This window comes from Sus scrofa, unplaced genomic scaffold (genome assembly GCF_000003025.6).
Source record: "Sus scrofa isolate TJ Tabasco breed Duroc unplaced genomic scaffold, Sscrofa11.1 Contig1206, whole genome shotgun sequence".
In the NCBI taxonomy this organism is placed as follows: Eukaryota; Metazoa; Chordata; class Mammalia; order Artiodactyla; family Suidae; genus Sus; species Sus scrofa.
In genome coordinates this window covers 751,824-778,846 of record NW_018084833.1, presented here as the reverse complement: position 1 = coordinate 778,846, position 27,023 = coordinate 751,824, and the positions used below count along the sequence as shown (strand labels likewise).

Here is a 27,023-nt window from a genome sequence, read left to right as displayed (position 1 = left end):
CCTGTGTGCCCACTCCCATGTCCCCGTCCCTGTGTCCCCATCCCCCGTGTCCCCGCCCCTGTGCCCCCATGCCTGTGTTCCCACTCCCATGTCCCCGTCCCTGTGTCCCCATCCCCCCGTGTCCCCATCCCTCTGTCCTTGTCCCTGTGTGCACACTCCCGTGTCCCCGTCCCTGTGTCCCCATCCCCCATGTCCCCGTCCCTCTGTCCCCGCACCTGTGTTCCCACTCCCATGTCCCCATCCCTGTGTCCCCATGTTCCCGTCCTGTCTTTGTGTTCCCAGGTTCCCATGTTCCCACATCCCTGTATCCCCGTGCCTGTGTCCCCATCCCCACACCTAGGGATGCCTGTCCTGTTTTGAGAGAGCTGTCCTTGCGGGCCCCCCCACGGCCTCTTCAGGGTGGGGGCCAGGGCAAGACTCAAGGACTTGCAGCCCTTCCCCAGGCTGTCCCCGCTCCCATCCCTTCCTCTGTCAGCTCAGGGGCCTGAGCCCAGCACCCCTCCCCCACCCTGCAGACCGCCGGGTCCCCCCCCCAAACCATCCGGGCAGCTCCCCTGTGCCTGGGGTGGCACCAGGAAGGTGCATTCTGACTCCCTCTGGGCCTGTCCTGCCACACCTGGTGGCCCTGCGCATGCGGGTATGTCTGGGGGTCCAGGAGCCCTTCCCCCCACTGGCCGGGGCCACTGACTTTGGGAACAAAGCTGGGGCCTGATCCCCCTCCACAGCCCACATTTTTGGGGAGCCAGGCCCCAGCTTTGTCTCAACACAACCTGCTCTGCCCCTTTCAGACCTCAAGGCTGCCAGGAACCGGGGGTAGGGATGGGGGGGGTCCCTAAGCAGTTCCACGGCTCTCAGCTCTGACTCAGACAACCCCTGCAATGATGGCCACGCTCGTGTGTGTCTCCTTCAAACTCTGTCTGACCTTATGGGCTGTAAGTACACCCCCGCTGTTGTGCACCTGCCGTCCTAACCTGTTTCCAAGACCGCTTCGTCTTCCCGCACCAGAAACTCCCCTCGTTCGACAGCTCCTCGCCACCCTCCCCGGCCGGGTGCCCGCTGTTGTCCTTTCTGTCTCTGCGTTTGCCTGTTCCGACACCTCATCAGTGGGATCGCACAGAATCTTCTTTTTGTGTCCACCTTGTCTCACTCAGCATAACATCTTCCGGGTCCACCCATGTCGAAACGTGTTAGAATCGCCTTCCTTTTTTTAAAAAAAAAAACTCAATGAATTGTATTATATGTTAGTTTTATTGCCTTCCTTTTTATTTATTTATTTTTTCCTTTTCAGGGCCACACCTGCAGCACATGGAGGTTCCCAGGCTAGGGGTCCAATTGGAGTTGTAGCTGCCGGCCTATGGCACGGCCACAGCCGCGCCGATTTGTGCCGTGCCTGCGACCTACACCCCAGCTCACGGCAATGCCGGGTCCTTAACCCATGGAGCAAGGCCAGGGATCGAACCTGCAACGTCATGGTTCCTAGTCGGATTCGTTTCCGTGGCGCCACGACGGGAACTCCCTTGCCTTCCTTTTTAAAGGTAAATAGTGTTCCACTGTGCGCACGGGCCCCATTGTGCATGTCCAGTCGTCCGTCAGTGGACTTGGGGTTGTTTCCTCCTCTTGGCTGTGGTTAAAGATGCCGCTGTGGACCTGGGTGTGCAAATATCTTTTCAAGACCCTGCTTTCAGTGCGGGGGACGTATGCCCAGAAATGGGATTGCAGGAGCCTATGGTAATTCCATTTCATTTTTTGAAAAACTGCCAACCTGTTTTTCACAGCAGCTGCACCATTTTACATTCCACCCAGCTGTGCCCAGATGCTCTAATTTGTCCAAATCCTCGCCAACACTTGCTTTGTTTGTTTGTTTGGGGGGCCATGCCCACAGCATGAGGAAGTGTCCGGACCAGGGATCCAACCTGCACCACAGCAGCGACTCAAGCCAAAGTGGTGATGCTGCTGGGTCCCTAACCTGCTAGGCCGCTAGGGACCTCCCATTTGCCGCCCAGCGGTCTCCATCCCAGTGGGTGCGAGGTGCTCCCTCTTCGCGACGGGGCTGTGCCTGTTCCGGATGGTTAGGATGGTTAGCGATGTTGAGCATCTTCTCATGCGCTTAGTGAACACTTACGAATCTTCCCTAAGGAAGTGTCTGTTCAGGCCCTTGCCTGTTCTCGAATGGGCACAGGCTCTCCCCAAGCAGGTCCCAGTGCCGCCAGCTCTAGCCCACCTGCCGCTGTGTCCGCGCGCGTGTGTGCAGGTGTGTTACACTAGACAAGGCGCCCTGTTAACGTCCCACAAGATCTTTTCATTCCTTGTTTATTCATTGTCGAGTCTTAGGAGTGTTTTTGTTGTTGAATTTGGGGTTTTGTTTGCTTTTGAGGATTTTTTTGTTGAGGTTCAAGAGCTTTTGCTGCTGAGTTTTTAAACGTCTAAAAATATAGTCGGGTTAGGAAACCCCTATCAGATTTATCGTTTGCAAATATTTTCTCCCATTCTGTGGGCTGCCTTTTTACTCTTGATTGTGTCTTTTGGTGCTCAAACATTTTTTATTTTGGCGAAGTCTTACTCATCGCTCTCTGTCTTTCTTTTGCAGCACCGGCACCAAATGGAAGCTCCCAGGCTACGGGTCGAATTGGAGCTGCAGCTGCCAGCCTATGCCACAGCCTCAGCAACACCAGATCCAAGCTGATTCCGTGACCTACACTGCAGCTTGCAGCAACACCATATCATAAACCCACTGAATGAGGCCAGGGATCAAACCTGTATCCTCATGGATACTAGTCAGGTTCTTAACCTGCTGAGCTACAACAGGGACTCCCAGGTCAGTGTCTTTTATTGCTTGTGCTTTTGGAGTTTTATCTAAGAATCCAAGGTCAAATCAAGGTTGTGAAGATTAACCTGTTTTTTTCCTAGGGTTTTTATGGTTTCAGCTCTTATATTTAGATCATTGATTCATTTTGAATTAACTTTTTGATTATGGTGTGAGGTAGGGGTCCAACTTCATTCTTTGCAAGTAGAAATCCTGTTTTCCCGGCATCCTTTGCTGAAGAAACATTATTTCCCCCATTGAGTAGACTTACTATCCTTGTACAAATCCACGGGCCATAGACGTGTGAGTTTATTTCTGGCCTCTCAAGTGCATTTCATCGGTCTATATGGCCATCCTCACGCCAACACTACCCTGGTTGAACACTGCGCCTTTGGAGGAAGTGTTGGAATTAGGAAACGTGTGTCCTCCAACTTTGTTCTTAAGATTGATTTTGGAGTAGAAATTGGCAGAATGCTGTAAATCAGCTACAATGGAAAAAATTAAAATCTTATTAAAAAAGGATTTATTGGGGCGATTCAGGGCCCCTTGCAATTCTGTGTGGATTTAGGGATTGACTTTTCAATTTCTGCAAAAAAAAAAAAAACAAAATGCTGTTGGAATTTGCACAGGGATTGCGTTGAACACGTCGGTCACTTCGGGCAGTTCTCACGTCTTGAAGCCCACCCACCTGTGAACAAAGGGTGTCTGCATGTATTGAGGCCGGCTTTTTTGTTTTGTCTCTGGCCTTTTCTAGGGTCGCTCCCGTGGCACACGGAGGGTCCCAGGCTAGGGGTCCAATTGGAGCTGTAGCCACTGGCCTACACCGCAGCCACAGCAACACAGGATGCTTAACCCACTGAGTGAGGCCAGGGATCGAACCCAAAACCTCATGGTTCCTAGTCAGATTCGTTAACCACTGTGCCATGGCGGGAACTCCGAGGTCTGCTTTAATTCTCTTTCAGCAGCGCGCCACCGTTTCTAGCGTGCAATTGAAGCATCCCTTGGTTACACTTATGTCTAGTTATTGTAATCTTTTAGAGTTTGGTTGGTTGGTTGGTTTTGTTGTCGGCTCCACCTGCCAAAAGGGCAGGCCAGGGATCAAACTGTGCCACAGTTGAGACCTGCACCTCAGCTGTGGCAACGCCGGATCCTTAACCCACTGTGGTGGGCCGGGGATCACACCTGCGTCCCAGGGCTGCAGCGACACCGCTGGTCCCGTTGTGCCATGGTGGGGACTCTGAACGAAACGGGCTTCGTTGATCTAGTAGCCTGCACCTTTGCTGAGGCTGTCAGCTCCGTAGCTTTCTCGTGGATTCTCGTGTGTGCGTCTTCCAGGTATTTCCCTTGATTACCACGGAGATTGCACGTACCATCGCAGGTGTGTGACGACGGGCATCAGAAGGACAAGGACGTGCCTCGTGTGCCCCTCAGCGCCCCGCCCTCTCCCCTCTGTTACTGTCTGCGAACTACACACCTGTGCGCGCGCAGTAAAATTGATGTGTGACCATCGCTTATGCGTTTGCCTTCGAAATCCGGCAGCAAATAAAAAGTGGAGTCAAAACTGAAAACAGGCCTGGCTTTGTACTTGCCCTGCTCTCGCCTTTTGCAGAGATCTTCACTCCTGCCCACGGCTCTGAGGCACTCGTGTCTTCCATTCAGTCTGAAGGACGCAGCGTCACTGAGGCTCAGCAGAAACAAACCCGACTCGCATCCATGAGGACGCAGGTTCCATCCCCGGCCTCACTCAGTGGGTTGAGGATCCCGTGTTGCCGTGAGCTGTGGAGTAGGTCGCAGACGTGGCTCGGATCTGGCGTGGCTGTGGCTGTGGCGCAGGCCAGTGGCCACAGCTCCAATTTGACCCCTGGCCTGGGAACCTTCATATGCTGCGTGTGCGGCCCTAAAAAGACAGAAAAAAAAAAAATCTGAGGCACTCCTATGAGCACTTCTTGCAGGTCAGGTCTGGCGGCAGCAAACTGCTTTAGCTATTATTTATCTGGGATGCCTTAGATTCTCCCATTTGAAGGTCACCCTTGCAGATTTCTGGGCTGGCACTTTTTCCCTCCATCACGTTAAACCTCGTACCACTGTCTTCTGATCTCCATGAGCGTCCGGTACCGAGTTACCTGTTAACCTCACTGCAGACGCTGCTTAGGCAGCGCAAGCCATTTCTCTGGTGCTCCTTTCAGGACATTTTGTCTTTCAACAGTTTGATCTGTCTTGGTGTGATTTTTTTTTTTTTTTTTTTTTTGTCTTTTTAGGGCATACCCGTGGCACATGGAGGTTCCCAGACTAGGGCTCCAACTGGAGCTACAGCTGCCGGCCTACACCAGAGCCACAGCAACGCAGGATCTGAGCCACATCTGTGACCTGCAGCACAGCGCATGGCACCGCCGGGTCCTGAACCACCTGAGTGAGGCCAGGGATGGAACCTGGGTCCTCATGGGTGCTCATCGGGTTCATTAACCGCTGAGCCACAACGGGAACTCCTGAGATTCTAGCTCTTTTAACGATTTCTCTTTACGATATTCTCATTTTGTTCATACACAGTTTTCTGATTTCCTTTACGTCTAGGAGCGTATTTCCCTTGAGCTTGAGCTCTCTTGGCATTTTTGGCCTTTCTGAATTCTCTTTATTAATTCTTGTGGTTTCTATAGATTTGTTTCTGTGTACAATGATGTCATCTGCTAATACTGTTGGTTTCATTTCTTCTCTTCCAATTTTATCTTTAAAATATATTTTATTGGAGTTGATTTACGATGTATTAACTTATACTGTGCAGCAAAGTGATTCCGAAATACGTATATATCCTTTTTTCCTTTTTTTAAAAATTACAGTTGATCTACAAACACTGCCAATTTCTGCGGCATGGCAAAGTCACCCAGTCCTATGCACATTTTTTTGCTTCATATTGTCCCCCATCATGTTCTATCCCGAGAGACGTGACTGGAGTTCCCTGTGCTGCACAGCAGGACCTCACTGCTCATTCATTCTAAATGGAATGGTTTGCATCTACTCACCCCAAACGCCCCGTCCACCCCGCCCCCACCCACCTCCCCCTTGGCAACCACAAGTCTGTTCTCCACGTCTCCGGGTCTTTCTGCTCTGTAGACAGGTTCATTTGTGCCTTATTTTAGATTCCACATGCAAGTGATATCATATGGTGTTTCTCTTCCTGACCTGTTTCATTTAGTATGAGAGTCTCTAGTTGCATCCATGTTGCTGCAAATGGCATTATTTTTCCTTTTTATGGCCGAGTAGTATTCCATTGTGTGTGTGTACATCTTCTTCATCCATCCATCTGCTGATGGACATTTAGGTTGTTTCCATGTCTTGGCTTTTGCGAATAGTGCTGCCGTGAACACAGGGGTGCAGGTATCATTTTGAATTCAACTTTAATCTGGATACATGCTCAGAAGTGGGATTGCTGGACGATATGGTAGTTCTGTATTTAGTTTTCTGAGGAAATTCCGTTCTGTTGTCCAGAGTGGTTGTACCACCTTACATGACCACCCAGAGTGCAGGAGCGTTCCCTGTTCCTCACGCCCCCTCCAGCTTTTGTTATTTGTGGACATATTAATGATAGCCACGCTGACAGGTGTGAGGTGGCACCTCGCTGGGGTTTTGATTTGCATGTCTCTAATGATTGCCTACAGCATCAGGACATTTCTCTTAAAAGTCCTTTGCTAATAATTCGAGCGTCTGCAGTTGCTCAGGGAGGGTCTCTATCAACTAATTTTGTTCCTTGGAGTGGACCATGCTTTCCTGCTTTAAAATTTTCCTGTGACTTTGTTGTTGCTGGTGTTGAAAGTGGGCTCTGATGGTTCTGGTTTTTTGTTGTCGTCGTTGTTTTGTTTTTTGGTCGTGGTGTGCAGCAGCTTGCTGTGGGATCTCAGGTCCTAGACAAGGAATTGAACGTGGGTGTAGGAATTCCCTTCTGGTGTGGTGGAAACGCATCCAACTAGCATCCATGAGGATGCAAGTTAATCCCTGGCCTCATTCAGTGGGTTAAGGATCCGGCGTTGCTGTGAGCTGTGGTGTAGGTTGCAGATGCGGCTCGTATCCTGTGTTGCTGTGTCTGTGGTGTAGGCCGGTGGCTACAGCTCCGATTGGACTCCTAGCCTGTGAAGCACCATATGCTGTGGGTGCAGCCCTAAAAAGACAAAAAGCAAACAAAAAAACCCAACCTAGGTGCAGAAGTGAAAGTGCCAAGTCCTAAACACTAGACCTCCAGGGAACACCCTGATTTAAAATAAAACATTCCCATTGGGGGAACGGGAGCTCAGAGCTGCCGCCCGGCTGCTGGCTGACGACCGTCTCTCTGCTTTGGCTTTGCTGGTCTCTCCCATCATCCTAAGTTCTTTAATTCATTAACTTCTGTTCCACAAAAGTGACCACACCCCTTGGCACTTGTTTCTGTGGTGAGCTGGGTAGGATGGCACTGCCCCACCTAAAACTGAACATGCATCCTGACATGAAAACAGGGAAGCTGCAGGTGTATTATCCTAAGGACCGAGGAGCAGATGGAAACGGGGGTCTCGGGGGCTGAATGTGGAGGTGAGACCATCAAAATTTTGGTCTCCCCATCCACACCCAAACAATATCAATTTCACCAAAACCGAGATCCTACGGACACGGAACATCACACTTGGAGCAAACTGCTTTTCTCCCCACGAGAAGTCCCTCACGGAGCTGGCCTGGGAGCAGGTGGCCTTCCCGCCCAGCCCCGCCCCGCCCCGCCCCGCACCTGCAGGGCAGGGGGAGGATCCCTGAGTCCAACGTGTAAACACTGCAGCTGCCTGGAGCCAGCTGCTGTCCATAAGGTCACGGACACCCCCTGAGACCCTGGGGTCAGGGCACGTCCACAGGCTCTGAGACCTCGAGGCTGAGCCGCACCCGGGCTGGCCCCTCGGCTCCCGTCTCTGACCACCACATCGCGCCTCCGGGGACCCCGAGTGGCCCAGGGTGACCGCAGGCCCCGGGACCCCCACGGAGCCCGTGCGCGGCGCAGCAGCAGGAGGCGCCCAGGCCTCGGGAATCGAGTCAGAATCTGATCTTCTCAGGAAGGAGGCGGAAGGCTCCCGGGGGCAGGGCCTCCCCACATCACAGCGCTGACGTGTTCCGACGGGCTCCTGATGGCCAGTGTCCTGATGACAACCAGGCGAGGCGCCCGGAGCCAGAGGCGGAGCGCGGGCGCCAGCAGCCCCCTCAAGCGCCTCCGAGGACCCGAAACGTCCCGGGCCGGACGGCCGCTGGCCTCTGCCATCGGCCCGGCCCGGAGCACGTCCCGCCAGCTGGGTGGGCGCCGCACAGCCGAGGGCAGGGCCAGGGTCTTGCCGACAGGCGCCCTCGGCGACCACGCGCGGCAGAGCCCCGAGCCGCGCCCACCGGGCAGCGGGCCCGCCCTAGGCGGGGGCCCAGATGGGCAGGGGGTGCGCCTCGGTGTTGAAGACGTAGGCGTCCAGGCTGAGCAGGTCCGGGTCGTCGGAGAAGAGCAGGTACAGGTACTTGAGGGTCTCCCCGAGGAAGAAGCTCTCCATCTTGTCCCTGGGCTGGGGGTTGCGGGCATCCTGGACGTTGCCGATGGACGAGTAGCCGCCCGAGGGGACCTGCGCGAGAGCCCAGGCCGCCGGGTCACGAGCGCAGGTCGGCCGTGCGGGGCGGCCGGCCGAGGCGCCCTCCGAGCCCACGCACCGCAGCCCGCCCGGGGCCCGGCGGGGCTCCTCCCGAGGCGCCCTGGGGTGCCAGCAGCCCTCCAGTGACCAGGTGCAAAGTGCTGCGCGGGCCACATGGGGGACCCGCAAAGGACCCGCTCTGTGGCCTCGGGCCGCTGCAGGGACCCTCCCGACACGGGCTGGCCCCTCGAGACCGGAAGGAGGCGGGCCCGGCCCCCTGGCCCCCGGGTCCCGTGCACCCTGAACGGCGAGGCCAGGGCAGGGGACGGGCGGGAGCCGGGGACGCTCACCCTGGTGTACGCGTTGAAGCTCTGCAGGATCTCCCAGCCCCAGTCCTGGTACTTGCGCTCGCCCGTGAAGCGGTACAGGTAGAAGAGGCTCTCGACCGTCTCGGGCCGCAGCAGGTTGTGCCTGTCAGCCGGCTGGGGAGGACGCGGGCTCAGGGTTCGCCTCCCTGCGCCCCCCTCGCTCCCCCCAGCACCGCCCCCTCCGCCGCCAGCTCACCTTGACCTGCACGTCCTTCGCGGCCTTCTGGGAATACAGGTTGAAGTGCGCGATTTCGGGGCTCAGCCCCGTCTCCATCTGACGGTTCATCTGGTAGCAGGTGTCCATGAGCGCCCGGGCCAGCTCCATGTGGTCAGCGGGCAGGCCGTGGTGGGCGCCCAGAGCCAGTGTCCCCGGCAGGAAGCACACCAGGTGGTCCTGAAACCAGAGGGTCTCCACCAGCACGGCCTCCACGGCGGGCCGGCGCCCCCTCCGCTCCCGCCCCCGGGGACCCCAGGAGGCCTGCGGGCCCGCAGGGCTCGGACAGGGCGCTGAACCGCAGGCAGAGCCCCCAGGGCTCCACGTGGGCAGGGAGAAGCTGCCGGGAGGACCGCCCGCCTGATCCGGGGCTCCCCCACCCCCGCCCCAAGTGCCGACAGGAGGGCCGGGGCTGCAGGCGGGGCTGGGAGTGGAGGGCTGGGCCCCGGGGCAGGGGAGGGGCCGGGGGCGGGAGGGGCGCTGGCACCCCACAGACCTCGGCTCCCCCTGCCGGCCCGGGACACCCCAGGCCCTGCAGCCCAAGGCCGCCCCGACAGCTCCTGCTCTGTGGCCAGAATCGCACGGCTCCCTCCACCATCGGGCGTCAAGGACAAGTTGGGGGGGGGGGCGCCAAGGCCCCGCTGGACCAGGCTCCTGCTCACCATCTTGGCGCTGAAGTGGCCGTGGGCAAGCTCCCCCACGAAGGTGAGCTTCCGGGGCTCCGACCTGCCCAGGAGGTGCCTCCTGATCCCCTCCACGGCTTCCAGGTAGTCGTCCCGCAGCCTGTGCAGACAGCAGGGCCCCGTGCTCAGGCCCGGCGGCTGCTCGGCCCCAGCCTCCCGGGGACAGGGCACAGCCTGAGCTGCTGTGTGTGTTCCAGGGGCCGCCAGGCCTGGCTCGCCCCCAGGGGTCCCGCCTCCATAGCCCCCAGGGCCCCCCAGACCAGCCCGGGCAGAGCCCGGGACCCTTCACGCCCACGCCGGTTCTTGAGCCCACCCCACGGGCTCCCAGGGGCACAACCCTCGTGTCTCCCCCGGGCATCGGCCTGGGGCTGCCCCGCCCCCGAGTCGGGGTCACGGTCACCCCGGGGCGGAGCCAGCACCCTCACGAGGGCTCGTCTGCCTGTTCCAGGCCGGACCGTGAGCTGCCGCGCTGCTTCCCAGGACAGCGTGCGGGCTGAGCGGCAGGGTGCTGAGCAGAGGAGGCCCGGACCTTCCCGGCTGCCCTCCCTCCGCCGGGTGCTGGGCCCCAAGGAAGACCCGGGCCCGCCTGGCGCGGACCACGCGCCGCCCCCGGGGTCCGGCCAGGCCCTGCCTCTGCACGCAGGCCGTGGGGAGAGAGGCCGCCCACGGAGGCGCCGAGGCCCGGCCTGGGGAGGCCGCCGTGCCCTGCCCGAGCGCTGGGGCCCGAGGCAGAGGAGCGGGCCTCACTGCGTCTCCGTCTTCCCGCCCTGGATCCACTGCTTCAGCAGGTACTCGTAGTAGCTGTCGGCCCTGGCGCCCAAGGTGAACACGCCCAGGTGGGTGAAGAGCCCGCTGTTGGTGTTGATGAACATGGGCACCAGCCCGTCCTTCTTGCCCGACAGGGAGTGCACGTGCCTCGCCACCTGCTCCACCGCCTCCTGCGGGCACCAGGGGGTGCGGGTGAGCGGCTCCGCCCCGCCACTCCGGGGGGTTTTGGAGAAGCGGCCGCACCGCACGGCGCCCAGGTCTGCGGCCACCCACAGATGCGGCTGCCTCGCTGGGCCGCGGAGGCCGCGGGCCCTGCCGACGGGGCTGCTCGGGTCCCGGGGACAACTCCCAGCCCCAGTGCAGGGGCGGTGTCTGCCCAGGTCCTGAGAGATGTCACAGGAGCACGCTGCCGAGACCCTGGGTGAGGGTTTGCCAACAACACAGAAAACACCAACGCTTCAGTCCAGTAACGGGCAGGGGACCGGGACCCACAGCTGTACACAGAGGACACGCGCACGCCGACCGCTCACACGCGGCGCTCTGCAAATGGTCAGTGAGGGCACGTGCAACTCCAGCCGGCTCACCCCGCACCAGGCGGTACGTGTTCGGTCTGTGCTGCGGCAAGATGCACCCTTTGCGGGGCGGGACCAGGGCAGGAAGCCTGTTGCTCATGTCCCTGGCGGCAAATAGGTCAAGGCCCGCGTGACGGAGGGAGGAGGAGAGACTGCTGCCCAGGAAAAGGAAGCCCAGTGACAAGGCCGCAGCTGCAGAGCAGAGAGCCCGGGGGGCAGACAGACCGCCACTGCCGTCTGACGGGAGAGCCCCACGAGGAGGAACCGCCAGAGCAAAGCCTCGTGCAGCCACCTAGGGCTGAGCAGCGACCAGGCGAGGCGCCAAGAGTGCCAGGCATCTTCCTAAAAGCAGATGACGGTGACAGCAGCAAACACGGGAGAACACGCAGCGTGCACGGGAGAGGCCGGGCTCCCCAATTAGACCCCACGCCAACCTCAAGAAAAGCAAAGCTGATGAAACAGATCAACGTGGAGAAAAGCCACATGCTGCGAACTGGTCCACAGGGGCCCGGGTGACTGGGACAGTGACTGCTGAGGACTCAGGCAACGGGGGGCAAGACAGCTGTTACAGGGGGTCCTCCATCCACGGACAGGTCTGTACTGACCACGCACCAGGGCAGACGTGTGCACGGCGCCCACCCCGGGAGCCCCCGCAGGGACGACCACCAGGTCGCCAGCACAGAATTGGCCACAGAAACCCGGCCTCTCAACACATCCCGCAGCACGTGACCGCGACAGGGCCACCCCGCACGAGGGCACAGGCGGGCCCCAGGACAACCGTGGGGGGAACCGGGGCCCCGCAGAGCGCTGCACGACAGGCCGTCCGCCGGCAGCGCCCTAGGGACGGGCACGAGCGAGGGCGGGCCGGGCACAGGACCCTCCCAGTCGATGCCTTTCATGCCCGCGCGCCTGGTACCACAAGACGCTGCCGTCCTCCAAGAAAGAATGGGGACAGTCCCCCAAACAACATCGTCTCTTGGCCCAGCCCACCGGCCACGCAAACTGCACCCGCTGCGATGAGCAGAGGCAGCTCCCGCGACAAACCCGCTCCAGCCAGAAACGCAGCCCCTCCGTACCTGAAACTTCTTGTTGCCCGTGAGACGGGACAGCTCCCGGAACTCCAGCTGAATGCTTGTCACCTCGGCCACCGTGCTGTCGGAGGTCCATCGGGGCGGGTGAGCAACTCCAGTGCCGATGTTGACGTCGGAGTACGGAATCTTCGAGGGTGTTTGGAACGCAGGCATCAAGCGATTTCCAAAGTCCTCCTGACACAATACAGCGAGGAGTCACTCACTGCTGCCCCCCAGCGGCCCTGCCTCCACGTCACACGCTGGCCCGTCACCCGTTTTCATCCAATTAAGTGGAAAAGCATGAGCTTGGGGCCCCCCGGGGCCCCAACACCCAACGGCAGCAGACACCGAGCTGGACTCCAGCAGCGCGGGAAGGTTCTCCCGCAGGCGCTGACACGCACGTGTGCGGGGACCGACTCGTGTGCATCGATCGGAGCCGGGAGGTGGGAGCAAACGCCCGCCCCGGACCCCACGAGCCGAGCACGACTGTGGAGCACTGGACACTCACAGCCTTCTCCAGGAAGAGGTCGTCCCCCGACAGGTGGAAGGCGCTCAGGAGCCCCCCCAGGATCCGGATCGTGCTCTCAAACAGATTGACGTCCACGTTCTTCTGAAACCACAGTTTCTCGGACACCCACTCCCTGGCCTCTGCAAATTCTGACACACGAGACAGCAGCGGTACAGGACGCGTCAAGAGCGTCAAGAGCCACGGCGGGACACGCGCGCGGCCCTTGGAGAGCTCTGTCCCTGCGGGGCCTCTGTCCCTGCGGGGCTGTCACGTCCCGGCGCCAAATATGTGGGGCGGGGGGCGGAACGCGGCTGGGCACAGCCTGGCAGCTTAGGACAAATGCCGGACCATCCAAGGCCACGACACAAAGGAGCACCGCAGAGCAACTGGGGGGCGGGCAGCCTTCAGCCCAATCACCAGGCTGAAAACCGGTGCTGACGTCACCAGCGCAGAAACCCGAGACACAGCACCCCAACGAGTGGACAGCAGGGGACAGAGGAACCGCCCCCGGGCCCCAGCACGTCCACCCCGGCACCCAGGACGAGGGCAAACGCGGCCCCAGAAGGACCCGGGAGGGAAGACGTCCCGGGAAGCTGTCTGGCTGCCTGCCGAGGGGCACCCGCGGGAACCCGGCCGCGCGCCAGGCGTGAGCGGGTACCTTTCTTCAGGCCCAGAATCCACATGGTGTCCAAGGAGTCGATCAGCGTGAGGCCGAGGCCGAACCACTCGGCGAAGGACCGCGACACGGGCTTCAGCTCGTCGTGGCCCCAGGCAAACTTGTGGTACCCGGCCCACGCGTGGCGGAAGGCCTCCACCACGGCCTGCTGGCGCTCGTTCTGCTGGGCTGGGAGGAGGGAAGCGGGCCGTGGGGATGCCTCCGAGGGCCCCAGGAGCACCAGCGGGGGACAGGAGGCGGTGCTGCAGGACCGACGCTCAGAGCCACGCCCGCTGCCCTCCTGCCCTCGCGACCCTCAGGGCAGGGGACACTCAGCGGGCAAAGGCAGCCGAGGCCACAGAACCAGTGCTGCTGCCTGCGCCATCTGGGCTTGGGGACGCAACGTAGGACGGGTGCCGGGGACAGGACACCTCATCTCCCAGTGCCCACCCCCGGCTCCATCAGCTCCGGGCGCGTCCGCAGGGGACGCGATAGGCTACCAGCACCGCCAAGGCCGCGAGGAACCCTCCCACGGCGCCCTCTCAAGACCACGTGCACACGGGCGACCATGCGGGGGTCGTGTGTGGCCACAGCTGCCCCTTCACGTGTTCCAGGCCACCCGTGTCGATACCCACAGCCATGCGCCCATTCCCGATGCCACACGGGGCCAGGCCACGCAGCGCTCACAGGGCGCCAGCCCTGCCGGCCCCCACCCACCGGGGCCGGAGGCGGGGATCCCGCGAGGTCGCCCACAGCTGTCGGCCCGGGGGCACCATGAGGGCCAGCTATGTGCCCACAGGCCTCGGACCCAGGACCCCGCCCCCCGGACACCGGCCCAGAAACGCGCCTCCTCTGGCGTGTGCCTCCCGTGGCTGCAGTGCTCGGCCCAGGCCGCCAGGCCGCCCAGGAGCCACTGTCGTCACCAGAGCTCTAAGGGCCCGACCCGAGGACCGGGGCCCGCGGGGTGTCCGAGGGAGAGTGGCACGGGGCACGGCGGCGGGAGCCACCCCCTCGCCCGATGCTCCTCTGTGCCCCCTCGCCCCCAACGTCCGAAGGCCCAGGAGAGGCCCCGGGGCCCGGGTGCAAGCTCACCTGGATCCTGTGGGATCCTCGCAGCCTGCGGGGAAGGCTTGGGGGTGCCCTCTGCCTTCCTCAAGGGGTCTCGGGTGCCCTGCTCCGGCTCTGTCGCGGCTCCTCTCCAGCTGGAGGGGACGGACGAGGAGGGGCGCTCAGAGCCGGAGCACAGGCACGGGGCGCTGCGGTTTGGCTCAGACCCCAGGTGGGAGCGCCACCCGCAGGCAGCCGCCTCAAGGGTAAGCCCTCCTCCCCGGCCCGGTGCTTCCCCCTGCTTTTCGGAGAAGAGCTGCCCCAGAGAAGGACCTGGTCTCCCACACTCAGACCCCCGCCCGCTCCTGGTACCTGGTTCTCTGCGCGGCGCCTTCCCAGCCAGCGCCGCCCGCCCCCGCCCCCGGGGCCGCCGCATCCTGCCCCCTGTCCTTGGCATCGCTCTCGGGGGCTCTCATCTGCAGCTTGGGGGGTCCCCGGCGGAAATGCCTCTGAGGCCTCTGCGCAAACACAAGAGTCACGCGTGAAACGACTCAACTGCTGGTTCTCTTGCAGCTGGAACCTGCCTCCGGCTCAGGGCCGGCCCCACGCTGCGGGTGGACCCTGAGAGGCTGTCCCTTCCCGGAGGAGGCCGCGTCCACCTTCCCGTGGAACAAAGAAGAGGAGGAAAGAACGCCCGCCGGCTCTTTCGCACGCAGCCCCTCCAGGAAGACAGGTTGTGGGCAGCCCCCCGCCCCCATCCCGCCGGCAGCCCTGCAGCAGGGAGTCTGGCAGGCAGCTGGCCCGGGGACTCTCCCTGGGGGGCCTCGGCAGTGCCGGGCGTCCCCAGCTGCACAGCACCCGGGTTCTCGGGGCCACCCCCCTGGAGCCCCCTCCCTCCCTCTGCAGGGACCTTCCCAGGCTCTGTGGCAGCCTCCCATCCCCTGGGCCCTACACCCCCTACTCCCCACCCACCTGCCCAGTGCCCCCCCCCGTAAGGGCGGCGGGGGGGCATGACTAGGAGGACATGCACCCCGCACCTGAGGAGTCCCAAGCCCATCTCCCAGGCCCGACCCTGCCACTCGGGGCCCTGGCAACTCGGTGGGGGCAGGTCCACACGGAGCACCTGCCTGAGTGCCCCCGGCCAGCAACTCCCAGGGACAGGGGACCCGTCTCCTTCACACCTACCAGGAGCCTGCCCAGCAGGCCTGCAAAGAGGAGGAAGGAGAGAGGGCCCCTCCTCCTCTCCCCAGGAATCCTCCGTCCAACCAGCCCACCGCGAGACACCTGAGGCTCAACCCTCACACGCGGGCTGAGGATCAGAACCCTCCCCGTCCATCTGAAACGGCACCCGCTGTTCTCCAGGGCTTCTGGAAAGGACCCGGCCACAGCCCCACGTACGGCTGAGTCACAGTACCTGCGGTGGGCCCCCCGGGAGGGTTTCCGGCTTCGCCTCTGCTTTCCGAGGAGCTGGCAGGATGGGTGGGTTGGCTGGTCTCACGTTCAGTTCTTCCGACGACCTGCCCTCCAGGGCTGAGCAAGAGAACCTAGGTCACCCGAGACAGGCCACCAGGCCTGGAGGAGAGCGGGGCAGGTGGCTGAGCACCGCACGCCCGGCCCTGACTCCTGCACAAGGAGGAGGACGCAGCGGAACCACCGGAAAGCAGGTGCCGGGAGCCGAGAACGGCCGAGGGAATCCCACCTTCTCTAGAGCCTCCGGGGTTCGCCCTTCTCCCCGCCCACAGCCCGGCTCCCTGCTGCCACCGTCTCCACCTCGGGGCACAGAGGGAGCTCCCCACAGAGGCGCTTGGCTGTCCTCCTCAGAGAAGCAAGCTCAGGGCAGTGCAGACGGGGCCTCTCCAGCCACACCGGCCCGGCCCCGGCCTTCCCGAACACCCGGTGGCCCGTGGTAGAGGCGCACGAACGCGGTGACACTGAGCGTCCGACCTCGGGACCGGACCCTCCCTGACCGGAGCCGGGCCGCGAGGCCAGCCCTTGCCCGGGCCCTTGGGAACAGCACACAGCCTCTGAGCCACGGCCACCCTCCGGCCGGGGGGCTGTGTGGAAACCCCCGAGGCTTCTCCTTCCTGCCTCCTCCTGCCCATCCGCTGCGGCCCCTGCCTCCTGCCGCTGCAGGACCACCGCTGCCCCTGTCTTGTCCCCCTCCGTGACCACACGCCTCCCTTCAGGCCGCCCGCAGCAGCTGGTACCTTTCCACTCCTCAGCCAGGCTGACGAAGGACAGGAGGCCGCAGAGCGCGAGAAACGCCAGCAGGAGGAGAATCACGTTCCGCTGTAACCTCGACAGCTGCTTCCATTGCTACGAGAGGGACGGGCGAGCACGCGTTTCACCGAAAATGGCCCAACTGGAGCCCTCTCCCCGTGCTCCAGACTCTGCCGGGACGCCGAGAGATTCAGCAGCCCCGCTGTTTCCGAGCCGCGGCCAGTTCCCTCTCCGCAGGGGTCTCAGGCTGCCGGGACCCCGCAGGTGACACGTCGCCCTGGTCCACGTAGGAGAGGACGGAAAACGTGCCCTGAAAGCGTCAGGCCCCGTGCGTGGCCCGTGGAGGAGGACCGGCCTCCCGAGCATCCTGGCCCAGGCCCCATCCGGGCCTTGCCGCTGCTCAGATGCGCTGGGCCCAGGCCCGCAGCCCAGGACCAGCGTGCAGCAAGGGCCGTCGGCTCATACCCCATCGCCCCTTCGGTGTGGATAAGATCCTTGTCTGGCATCCTGACTCCTTGCCAGTCATCTTTAGAACAAACGGAAGGGAAATGACTGACTGGTTGGCCCTGTGTGGTTGGCCACGGGACACTCCCGGCTCCCCAGGCCTGGTGATGGGACCTCAGTGAGCTCAGCAGACACCTTTTATTGCAGTGATGTCCCGTTCAACTTTCAGGACTGCAGTCTGGGACCAGAGATGTGAAGGCAACTTAAGAAGCAGAGGGACTTGGGACAAGGCATTAAGAGTTTTGTTTCTCCTCAAATATTCTGAGACAACGGGAATCAGAAATTACAGAATGAAGGTCGGGAAGATCAAGTTAGGCTGGGGGGTTTTGGTGTCCCGTCAGTAGCGCGACAAAACCCTCTTATTCCGGGCAAAAAAGCAGCCCTCCGGACATACACCTGAGTCCGAGCAAGACATCCTTCGAAGGTTTTAAGCGGCGACCAGGGCAATGTTTCTCTAAAGGAAGTGGGTTTGAGAAGATAGTTTATGAGTGTCTTAGCTCTAGAGGCCAGCTGGAGCAGGTACGGACAGACGCCATCAGGACATGACAAGCGGACAGAGAAGCATCAGCAAGCTGATGTTAGGGACCAGGGGAAAAGGGCGTCAAATTAAAACAGACATCCCATCTGACCGGAAAACCAAAATCCCACTGAGGGTCTTATTCCCAGGCGCGCGCACGCAGAGCGATGCCGAGGGTGTCACTGAAACACAAGCTAAAGTCGGCGTGAACTCACTCCCCAGGCAAGGGACAGACAGGGACACGGGGGTCTCGGCTGGGCACCGCTGCCAAGTCCAGGGTCCAGTCCAAGGCTCTTCTGCCAAAGACCACACAAACAAGCGTGGTCATCGGGTGGCTTTACGACTCCCCGCCACCACAGAGAGTCACACCGCGGGGGACTTGGGGCTGGTCAGGAGGAGGGTGCCAGGAGAAACCTATACAGGATTTGAGCGCTGCCTGGGAGGTGTGGGGGAGGTTCTGCTCCAGACAGGCCGCCGGCAGAAGGCGGGTAGTTCTTCGACGGGGTCCTCGGCGGGTGGCAGAATGGCCTCGGCTGCAGCTGTGGAGCTCAGGCCAGGGTGAGGTCCCTGCCTCATCCCTCGTCGTGGCCTGGGACCACCCGCCACACGCCCCATCTGCCCCGTCGCCGGGAACAGCGCAGCCGCCGTCCGTCCTCGGCGGCCCCTCCCCGCGGCGCGGGGGCGCCTCACCCGCCAGAACCAGCAGCCGCAGCAGCTGCCGCCGTCGGGGCTCCGGCCCAGACTCGACGCCAGCACCCCGAAGCCCCCACGCGGCGCGAGCCACGAGTCCCTGACAGCGGGCGGCCCTGGCGCCTCAGGAGGCCAGGCTCCCGGCCGCGCCCAGCGCTCAGCCGGCCCGACGCTGCGGGCGGCCCCCGCAGCGCCTAGACCGCCAGCCTCGGAGGCCGCGGCGCGCCTGCGCGGGAGCGGGACCCGAGCCGCGGTCTTCTGCGCCTGCGCCGGACCTTGCCCAGCCCGGCCGTGGCCATGGCAACGGGAGGAGCCTGCATCCGCGCCTCCGGGTCTCCGGGCGCTTCTGGGATGGAGCCCTTCCGCGCCCCCCGCCCGACTGCCCCAAGGCCTGCGGGCCGTGGGCTGCGGCCGGACCTTCTCGATGGCGCTGACCCCAGGCAGATGTCCACCGCTCCGCCACATCTCCAGGGAGCCTCTGTGCTCCACCCCAGGTCTTGACTCTGCCCCCCGCCACCACCAACCAGGTGATTTGACACAGGTGCCTGGCTGTCGGGCGAGGGGCCGGGCTCCGTTAGAGGACAGAGGTCCCGTGAAGAGTCAGAGTCAGGCCAGCTCTTGGGGTCTTTTTTTTTTTTTTAAATAGTTGATTTACAATGTTCTGTCAATTGCTGCTGCTCAGCAAGGTAACCCAGTCACATATATATATATATAATTTCATATCCTTTTTAATATTATCTTTCGTCATGTTCTGTCACAAGCGATTGGATGTAGTTCCCTGTGCTACACAGCAAGGCTCTTGGGGTCTTGATCCACTGGGCCTAAGAAAATTAAAGGGGAACCTCATTAAAATGGAGTCGGGGGTGCTCTCACACCCTAGTCGCAGCCTCAGCTGCAAACCCCACCAAGGGTTACCACTTACTCAGCAGGAGGAAAAATTTCTCTCTCCGGCGACAGCAGCCCAGCCAATGAGAGCGGGTCACAGCGCAGCCAATGTAAGCCCACTAGTTTCCAACTCCCTGTCCCCTCCTGTGGACTCCATTTAGAACAGACCCCTCCCAACTCCCCCTCCCACTGCCAACGAGTTTTTCTGTTCCCTGCACTTGCTTGTGGTTTGCACTTGGTTGCTTCCCCTGAATTCCACTGCTTTACTGTTCCCGAATTCAACCCATTTTGCTGGTAAAACAACAGTTTTCTTGTTTCAGGTCAACAATTACAAGCTATGACGGAAGAATCATGACAGGAAAGAATCATCCATCAGGCCCCAACAGGAGAAGACGTGCAATGCAGCGCCCACAGACAACGACCAGAGCAACTTAACCAATGAGAAACCTTCCTTGCTCTGAACTCTCACTCTTTTCCAATGAGCTTGCTTGCTTGCTTTTTTTTTTTTTTTTTTTTTTTTGAGGCCTGCAGGTGCGGCATATGGAAGTTCCCAGGCTAGGAGTCTAGACGGAGCTGCATCTGCTGCCCTGTGCCAGCCACAGCAACACAAGATCCAAGCTGCATTGCTGACCTACACCATAGCTCTGGGCAATGCTGGATCCTTAACTCACTGAGTGGGACTAGCATTCAAACCCATGTCCTCATGGGTACTCCTTGCATTAATTACTGCAGAGCCCGCCCTAATGGGCTTTCATTTAATTAATTAATTTATTTATCTTTTTAGGGCCGCATCTCTGGCATATGGAAGTTCCCAGGCTAGGGGTTGAATCGAGCTATAACTGCCAGCCTATGCCACAGCCACAGCAATGCCAGATCCGAGCCACATCTGCAACCTACACCACAGCTCATGGCAACACCGGATCCTTAACCCACGGAGCAAGGCTAGGGATTGAACCCGCAACCTCATGGTTCCTAGTCAGATTCGTTTCCGCTGTGCCGCAAGGGGAACTCTTGGATTGTTATTCTTAAGATCAAAAGATTCAGTCAGGAGTTCCTGTCGAGGCTCAGTGGTTAGCGAATCCAACTAGGAACCATGAGGTTGCGGGTTCGATCCCTGGCCTTGCTCCATGGGTTAAGGATCCGGCGTTGCCGTGAGCTGTGGTGAGGGTTGCAGACGCGGCTCGGATCCTGCGTTGCTGTGGCTCTGGTGTAGGCCGGCAGCTGCAGCTCTGATTTGACCCCTAGCCTGGGAACCTCCATATGCCGCAGGAGCAGCCCCCAAAATAGCAAAAAGACCAAAAAAAAAAAAAAAAATTCAGTCGTCTGCAGGGCACATTAAAGGTTGTGCCCTTGGTTGTGAGCAGGTTTTCCCTAAAAACACATGGCAGAACCGCCCCGTGCTGCCCAAGATCGCTGAGCGTAGGGCCCTGCCCAATGCTTTTTGCTGCCAGACTTCAAACTCAGCCCTCCCTCGTGCTTTCCAGGCCAGGCTGCCCAGTGCCCTGGTGGGTGAGCCCACCGCTTCCTGCCATCCCAGCTGTGACCTTTCTGGGCACCGGGAGGGCGTGTGCCTCCTGCTCAGTTCAGGCTTGTCGGAACCTGCTCCAGAAAGATCTTCCTCTTCGCCTGCCCTTCCCTTCTAGGAGTCACCCCTGAGGCCCCCGCAGGGCTTTGCCTGCACCCAGCCTTGCCGGCCCTTCCGGCGGTGCCCTCACGCTCCCCTCCCTGCACAGCCCATTGCCAGGGAAACGGTGGCATCTGGAGGGTGCACGTGCAGCAGCGGGAGCCCCAGGGTCTCCGGGCTGAGGGCCCAGGAGGCCACCCCTGGAGAGCTGGTCCAAGGGGCAGGTCTGGGCTGCCTCCAGGTGCCTGACCCCCTAGGTTGTCTCAGGCTCCCCCGAGACCCTGGGAGAGAGCTGGTGGCAGCACGGGAGGTTCCTGGGCCGCCCAGGGTGGCATGGGCTCAGTGCGAGGGCTCTTGTTCCCAGAGGGCCTCCACAGACTCCCGCCTTCAGAGGACGCAGACCTGGGAACACCTGGTGCTACTCCCGCGACCTGTGCTGCGCAAGACCTGCCCTCCCCAGGCCAGGAGATCACAGCACCCTGTGTTTATTCGAAATCCCCGCATCACATGCAAGGTCACGAGTCTGGCCATCTTTCCAAACTCAGCTGCTTCATTTGAGGTTGTCTGGGTTGGGGATGGTGCAGGTGTGCGGCCATTGAGGTAGCAGAAGGGAGGTCCTCGTGGGGGTGGGACGGGCGGGGGCGCGGGGAGCCACAGCTGTGTGGAGCCCCTCAGCATCTCCTGGCTGCTTGCAGTGTCCTGCAATCACAGACGACACAAAATGTTGCGGGCCCACGGCATGGGGTCCTTCTCAAAATCTTCTGAAAGACTGAACAGGAGGGACCACTCCCATCCTATGAAGTCACCACCACCCTGCTAACAAAATCAGACAGACTACCAAGAGAGAAAATTTTAGGCCAATAGCTTTGGCGAATACAGATGCAAAAATTCTCAACATAATATTGGCAAACTGAATCCAACAACACATGAATAAATCATACAGGAGTTCCCGTCGTGGCACAGCGGAAATGAATCTGACTAGGAACCGTGAGGTTGTGGGTTCAGTCCCTGGCCTCGCTCAGTGGGTTAAGGATCTGCCATTACCATGAGCTGTGGTGTAGGTCACAGATGTGGCTCAGATCTGGCGTTGCTGTGGCTGTGGCTGTGGCTGGCAGCTATAGCTCTGATTCGACCCCTAGCCTGGGAACCTCCATATGCCATGGCTGTGTCCCTAAAAAAGAGACAAAAAGACACAAAAAAAATACAATCTTTTGCCATATGATCAAGTTGGATTCATCCTAGGGTCTCAAGGATGGCTCAGCACCTGAAAGTCAATCACTGCGATTCACCATATTAACAAAAGAAAAGACAAAACCACATGAATGTCTCAATAGATGCAGCGAAAGCATTTGATAAAATTCAAACTCTTAACAAAGTGAGTATAGAGGGAACATATTGCAGCATAATAAAAGCCGTTTATGGCAAACCCACGGCCAACATGACGCTCAGCAGCAAAAACTGAAAGCCTTCCTGCTGAAATCTACTCTCACCATATTTCTATTCGACATAGTATTGGAAGATCTGGCCTCAGAAATCAGACAAGAAAAAGAATGTAAAGATACCCAAATTGAAGGAACGTAGTAAAATTATCATTGTAATCAGATGACATGATTTTATATATGGAAAACCCTAAAGACTCCATAGAAAAACTACTAGAATTGATTTTTAAAAATTTAGCGAGGTAGCAGGATATATGATTAACATATAGAAATCTGCTGCATTTCTTTAACAATGACATATGAGAAAAGGAAAGTAAGAAAACCATCCCTTTTAAAACCACAGCAAGAGAGGTCCCTTGTGGCACAGTCAGTTAAGGATCTGGCATTGTCACTGCAGTGGTTCTGGTCACTGCTCTGGCATGGGTTTGATCCCTGGCCTGGGAAATTCCATACACCACAGGTGTAGCCAAAAACAAAAACAGTTGATTAAATTGAAGACAATTCAAAGAAATAGGAAGATATCCCATGCTCTCAGATTGGAAGAATAAATATTGTCAAAATAGCCATGTTGCCCAAAACAATCTGTAGATTTAATGTGATCCATATCAAATTACCTGTGACGTTTTTCACAGAGCTAGCACAAATAATCCTAAAACTTATATTGAACCATAAAAGATCTGGAATTGCCAAAGCAATTCTGAGGAAAAAGAACAAAGCTAGAGGCATAACCCTCCCAGACTTCAGATAATACTACAAAGCTACAGTAAACAAAACAGTACGGTATCGGCATGAAAACAAACGTGGGAGTTCCCATTGTGGTGCAGTGGAAACAAATCCAACTAGCATCCACAAGGTTGCGGGTTTGATCCCTGGCCTTGCTCAGTGGGTTAAGGATCCAGTGCTGCCGTGAGCTGTGGTGTAGGTCACAGACACGGCTCGGATCTGGCATTGCTGTGGCTGTGGTATAGGCGAGCAGGTGCAGCTCGGATTAGACCCCTAGCCTGGGAACCTCCCCATGATGTAGGTGCAGCCCTAAAAATAAAAAAAAAATTAATTAATTTTAAAGAAATAATAATAAAAGAAAATTTAAAAACCAGCCCAACCCAGAAGACCTAAATCAACGTTTCTCCAAAGAGGACACACAGGTGGCCCATAAGCACAAGAGGAGATGGGCGGAGTTGCAAATGAACAGTGGGATGGAGTCACGTTCCCATCTCGGCTCACTGGGCTGAGGACTCAACGTTGTCTCTGAGGATGCAGTACCATCCCCGGCCTCACTCAGAGTTGCCACAAGCTGCGGTGTAGGTCAGAGATGTGGCTTGGATTGAGTATCGATGTCACCGTGGCATAGGCCTCAAGTGCAGCTCCCATCTGACCCCTAGCCTGGGACTTTCCATATGCTGCTGCTGAGGCCGTTAGAAAAAGAATCTGTCAAGACATCAGCCAGGGTTGCAAAATCACTTGAAGGCTGGAGGGCCTCTGGTTCACTCCACTGCTGGCAACTAGGTGCCAGCCACGGGCAGGAGGCCATGGCAAGGAGTCCTCTCCACACTGGCCTCCCCCGAGCAGGTGACCCAGGAAGGACAGTGCCAGACAGAAGCTGATCTTTCCAGACCTTATCTCGGACGTCACGCATCCTCACTCCTGCCATGTTCCAGGCAGTGGCAGAGTCATTTAATCCGTCCCACACACAAGGAGGGGGGACCTGCGCCCCCCTTTCGAAGGGCGTGCGTCAAAGAAATTGCAGGAGTGTAAGAACCACCCACACAGCTCCGCCGGCCCGTCATCTTATCCGCTTTCTTTCTTCCTCAGAGGACATCTTGCCATCTGAAATGGTCTAAGGTGTTTATTGGTTTGCCACGTGCCAAGTCAGGGATCTAATTGTCCGCTGCTGTACCCCAATCATTCAGAGCAATGCCTGCCACCCCTGCGGGCACATGTCTGTGAGTTAAGTGTGAAAGTCCAGCCACGCCTACGGTGGGGTCTGTGGGGACGTTGTGGAGCTGGGAAAGTGGGCTTTGGAAAGAGGAAGGGGGCTGATTGGGTCTCGTGGTGGAGGCGGGCAGGAGAACCGCGTGGACAAAGGTGTGTGAGTAGAAATCACCAGGAGGCCACACAAGGTGGCACGGTGGGTATCTGCCACTGTCCTCCGCGAGGGGTCCTTGGCTCCCCTAGATCGAGGACAGAGTCCCAGGGGCCAGGCCTGCTGACAGCCAGCCCCGCTTCCCCAGGCCTGACCTGGAGGCCTGGCCCTTGCAGCGGCAGGACACCAGACGGAGGCTCATCCTCTGCCCGCATGGCTGGCCACAGGCAAGGTGTCTGGACGTGGCACCTACCAGCCTGTCAGCTTCCTCCTCTCCATCTTGCTTCTTCATGATGGAAATGCGTCCGTGGGTGGCTCAATTCTCAGACCTTCACCTCCAGAGAAAACAGAGCGGGTTCTTGCCCTAGTTTCTGATCTGGCCAAAATTGTAGGGAAGACCCCTGAGTGGTCGGCTTGGGTTGTGTGACAATCTTTCGGTCAAGTGACCGAGGCCAAGGAGGGGCAGGGTCATGGTGGACAGCCCTTGCTGGAGCCCCTTGGTTGGAGTGGGAAAGGGGGAGTAGGCGCTCCCTGCCTGCGGGGCTGCAGTCCCCAGAGGAAGGAAAGGATTGCGAGGAATGTAGGCAGGTACCCGGAGGGCTCCTCCCTGTGGGGCAGACCGGGCCTCCCTCCCAGCTGGAGGCCCGAGGCAGCAGGTCTCCTTGCCCTCCCCCCCTCCCCCAGATTTGATGCAGATTTGAGGCGGGCTCCAAGTCCTAGCAGTGCCTTTCAGAGCGAAGGCAAAGCAAGGTCAAAGCCGTCTGCAGCCGCGCCCCCTGGCTGGGTGCTGGCCTGTGGAAGAAGCCACAGGCAAACGGGAGAACAGGACACAGGAGAGGCTGGGCGGGGGGGGGCTGAGGCCTGGGACGTGCAAGGGGCTCCAGACAGAAGCCTGAGCACCGACAGCCTGCGGAAGGCAGTGGTGTGTTGGTAAACTGGCTTCTCAAGGGAAAAGCAGAGCCCTGATTTGCGGGGACTGGCCAATTCTGTCACACAAGCACTCCGACCACGGCCAAGTTCAAGCTCCCAGCTGGGTAACAGCCAGTTCACAGGCTTCTGAGCATTTAGAAATTGTCTCCCCAGGGCCAGCAGGGGCCTCTCCGCACCCCAGTGGGGAAGTGGGGCGGACATGAGGGGCCAGACACCCTGGCGGCAGCTCTTGCTGATGTCCTTCCTCCTTGAACTGGGCTGGAGCTGCGGGCCACCCCAGAGCTGGCCACTCCATGCAGCAGCCACGCGCTGAGCGACCAGAGGCCACAGACCCTGCGGTGATGGGGCCAGCTCTGGGCCTCTGAGCACACCCTGCCTGCCTCCCTGAGACCCCACAGGAGGAGGAAATGTCGCCAGGGCTGGTTCTCCTTCCACTACGGACCTCAATCCCAGAACAGAGAGAGGTGGGGGCCTGCAGCCAGACGCAGGCGGATGAGCCCCCCAGCAAGGCTTTCCTCACCTTGAGAGAGACGGGGACCAGAAAGGGCATGTGCCAAGCACGGCAGCCACTTCCTCAAAGCCCAGGGTCCCGCAGCGTCTGTGTTGGGTGGGGGTGGGGAGGGCAGCCTAGTGGTGAGAACTGCAGGGGACAGGAGTGGGACTGCGTGGAGAGGGACAAGGCTCTTCCCTCTCGGCTGCTCAGGACGTCCCTCAGGTGTGGGGACAACCCTGCTTTGTCCCCATTGGGGGCTTTTGATGTTGGGTCTGCAGGATCCTCAGTTGCTATTGGAAACGGTGATGTCACTGGCAGGGGGCGGAGCTTGAGCTATGCTCTGAGTTAGGGAGAGGAAAGCTCACTCGCGCGTGGGGAGTGGCGAGGACAATGAATTGGGGGGATGAGGACCAGAAGGACAAGGGGCAGGAGGGGCGCTGGGAGTGAATCAGGAGCAGGGGCGCTGGGGAGGGAGAGTGGAGCGGGCAAGGCATGCCTGCCCTCGCTGAGGTCTAGCCTTGGTCCCCTCCGCTGCAGACACCACTCCCTCTGGATCTGGTCTCTCCACGACTGGTTTGGGTTCAGACCCCCAGCCTCTCCTGGAAGGTCCGGTTCAACCTGGGGCAGCCTCTGTCACCCTTTCTGTTCTTCTCAGCCCTCTGGGGGTGTCCAGATCACGTGGCCAGGCAGATGGGGGTCTGCCGCCCATTCATGAGCCTTCTGGAGAAGAGAGCCCCACTGCGTCTGTCCCCGCCGCACGGCTGAGGGCCTCTCCGCACGCGCAGTCAGGGCCGTCCGGCCCCAAAATGTCACTCCCTCTGGGTGAGGACTCGTGCCCGAGCGTGCGCGCACACACGCAAATTGGCACGACTCATTCCGTCATCTCAAAAGACACGCAGGCTGCACGGGTGACACAGACCCTCTCACCTCACCCTCGGCTCCCTGCAGGTTCGAGGCAGCCCAGGCACCGTCTCGGCGACCTCTCCGCGCACCCGCGCGCACACGGGCGGCCCCCCTCGCGCTCTGAAAAGCGCTCGCACCAACGCAGGCGCGCACTCTGGCGCGGGAGGCGCCCCCGCTCCGGCTCCGCGTTGGGAAGCGGGGGCGGCGGGAGGGGTCGGAGACGTCGGCCCCGCTCGACGCGCCGCAGTCGCCGCAGCCGCCGCAGCGTCGGGACCGCGACCAGCGAAGCCCGCGCGGGGGCTGCCGCCGCGGTGTCCTCTCGGCGCGGGGCGCCCGGAGCGAGGCGGAGACCCGCTTCAGCACCGCGGACAGCGCCGGCGGCGCGGGCGGAGCGCCGGGCAGCCCCGCGCGCCCCGGGAAGCCCCCGCCGGCCCC

General features: G+C 59.9%; 1 protein-coding gene and 1 long non-coding RNA gene across 2 annotated transcripts; one reads left to right on the top strand and one right to left on the bottom strand.

Annotated features, from left to right (window-relative positions):
• The first annotated feature begins 125 nt into the window (after positions 1 to 125).
• LOC110258078 lies at positions 126 to 4,371 on the top strand. The gene is made up of 2 exons (XR_002340975.1): positions 126 to 2,815; positions 4,139 to 4,371. It is a non-coding gene; the product is annotated as an uncharacterized LOC110258078 (long non-coding RNA).
• A 3,259-nt stretch (positions 4,372 to 7,630) lies between these two features.
• On the bottom strand, positions 7,631 to 18,551 carry LOC110258087 (endoplasmic reticulum mannosyl-oligosaccharide 1,2-alpha-mannosidase-like). The gene is made up of 14 exons (XM_021081248.1): positions 18,475 to 18,551; positions 18,232 to 18,403; positions 16,508 to 16,616; positions 15,715 to 15,830; positions 14,673 to 14,818; positions 14,346 to 14,455; positions 13,257 to 13,442; positions 12,599 to 12,747; positions 12,097 to 12,285; positions 10,428 to 10,618; positions 9,660 to 9,780; positions 8,980 to 9,177; positions 8,766 to 8,897; positions 7,631 to 8,409 (listed from the first exon to the last, which is right to left on the bottom strand). Exons 1-14 carry the CDS (start codon positions 18,549 to 18,551, stop codon positions 8,206 to 8,208), a joined length of 2,100 nt encoding a protein of 699 aa, XP_020936907.1. The 3' UTR covers positions 7,631 to 8,205.
• Between the last annotated feature and the right edge of the window lie 8,472 nt (positions 18,552 to 27,023).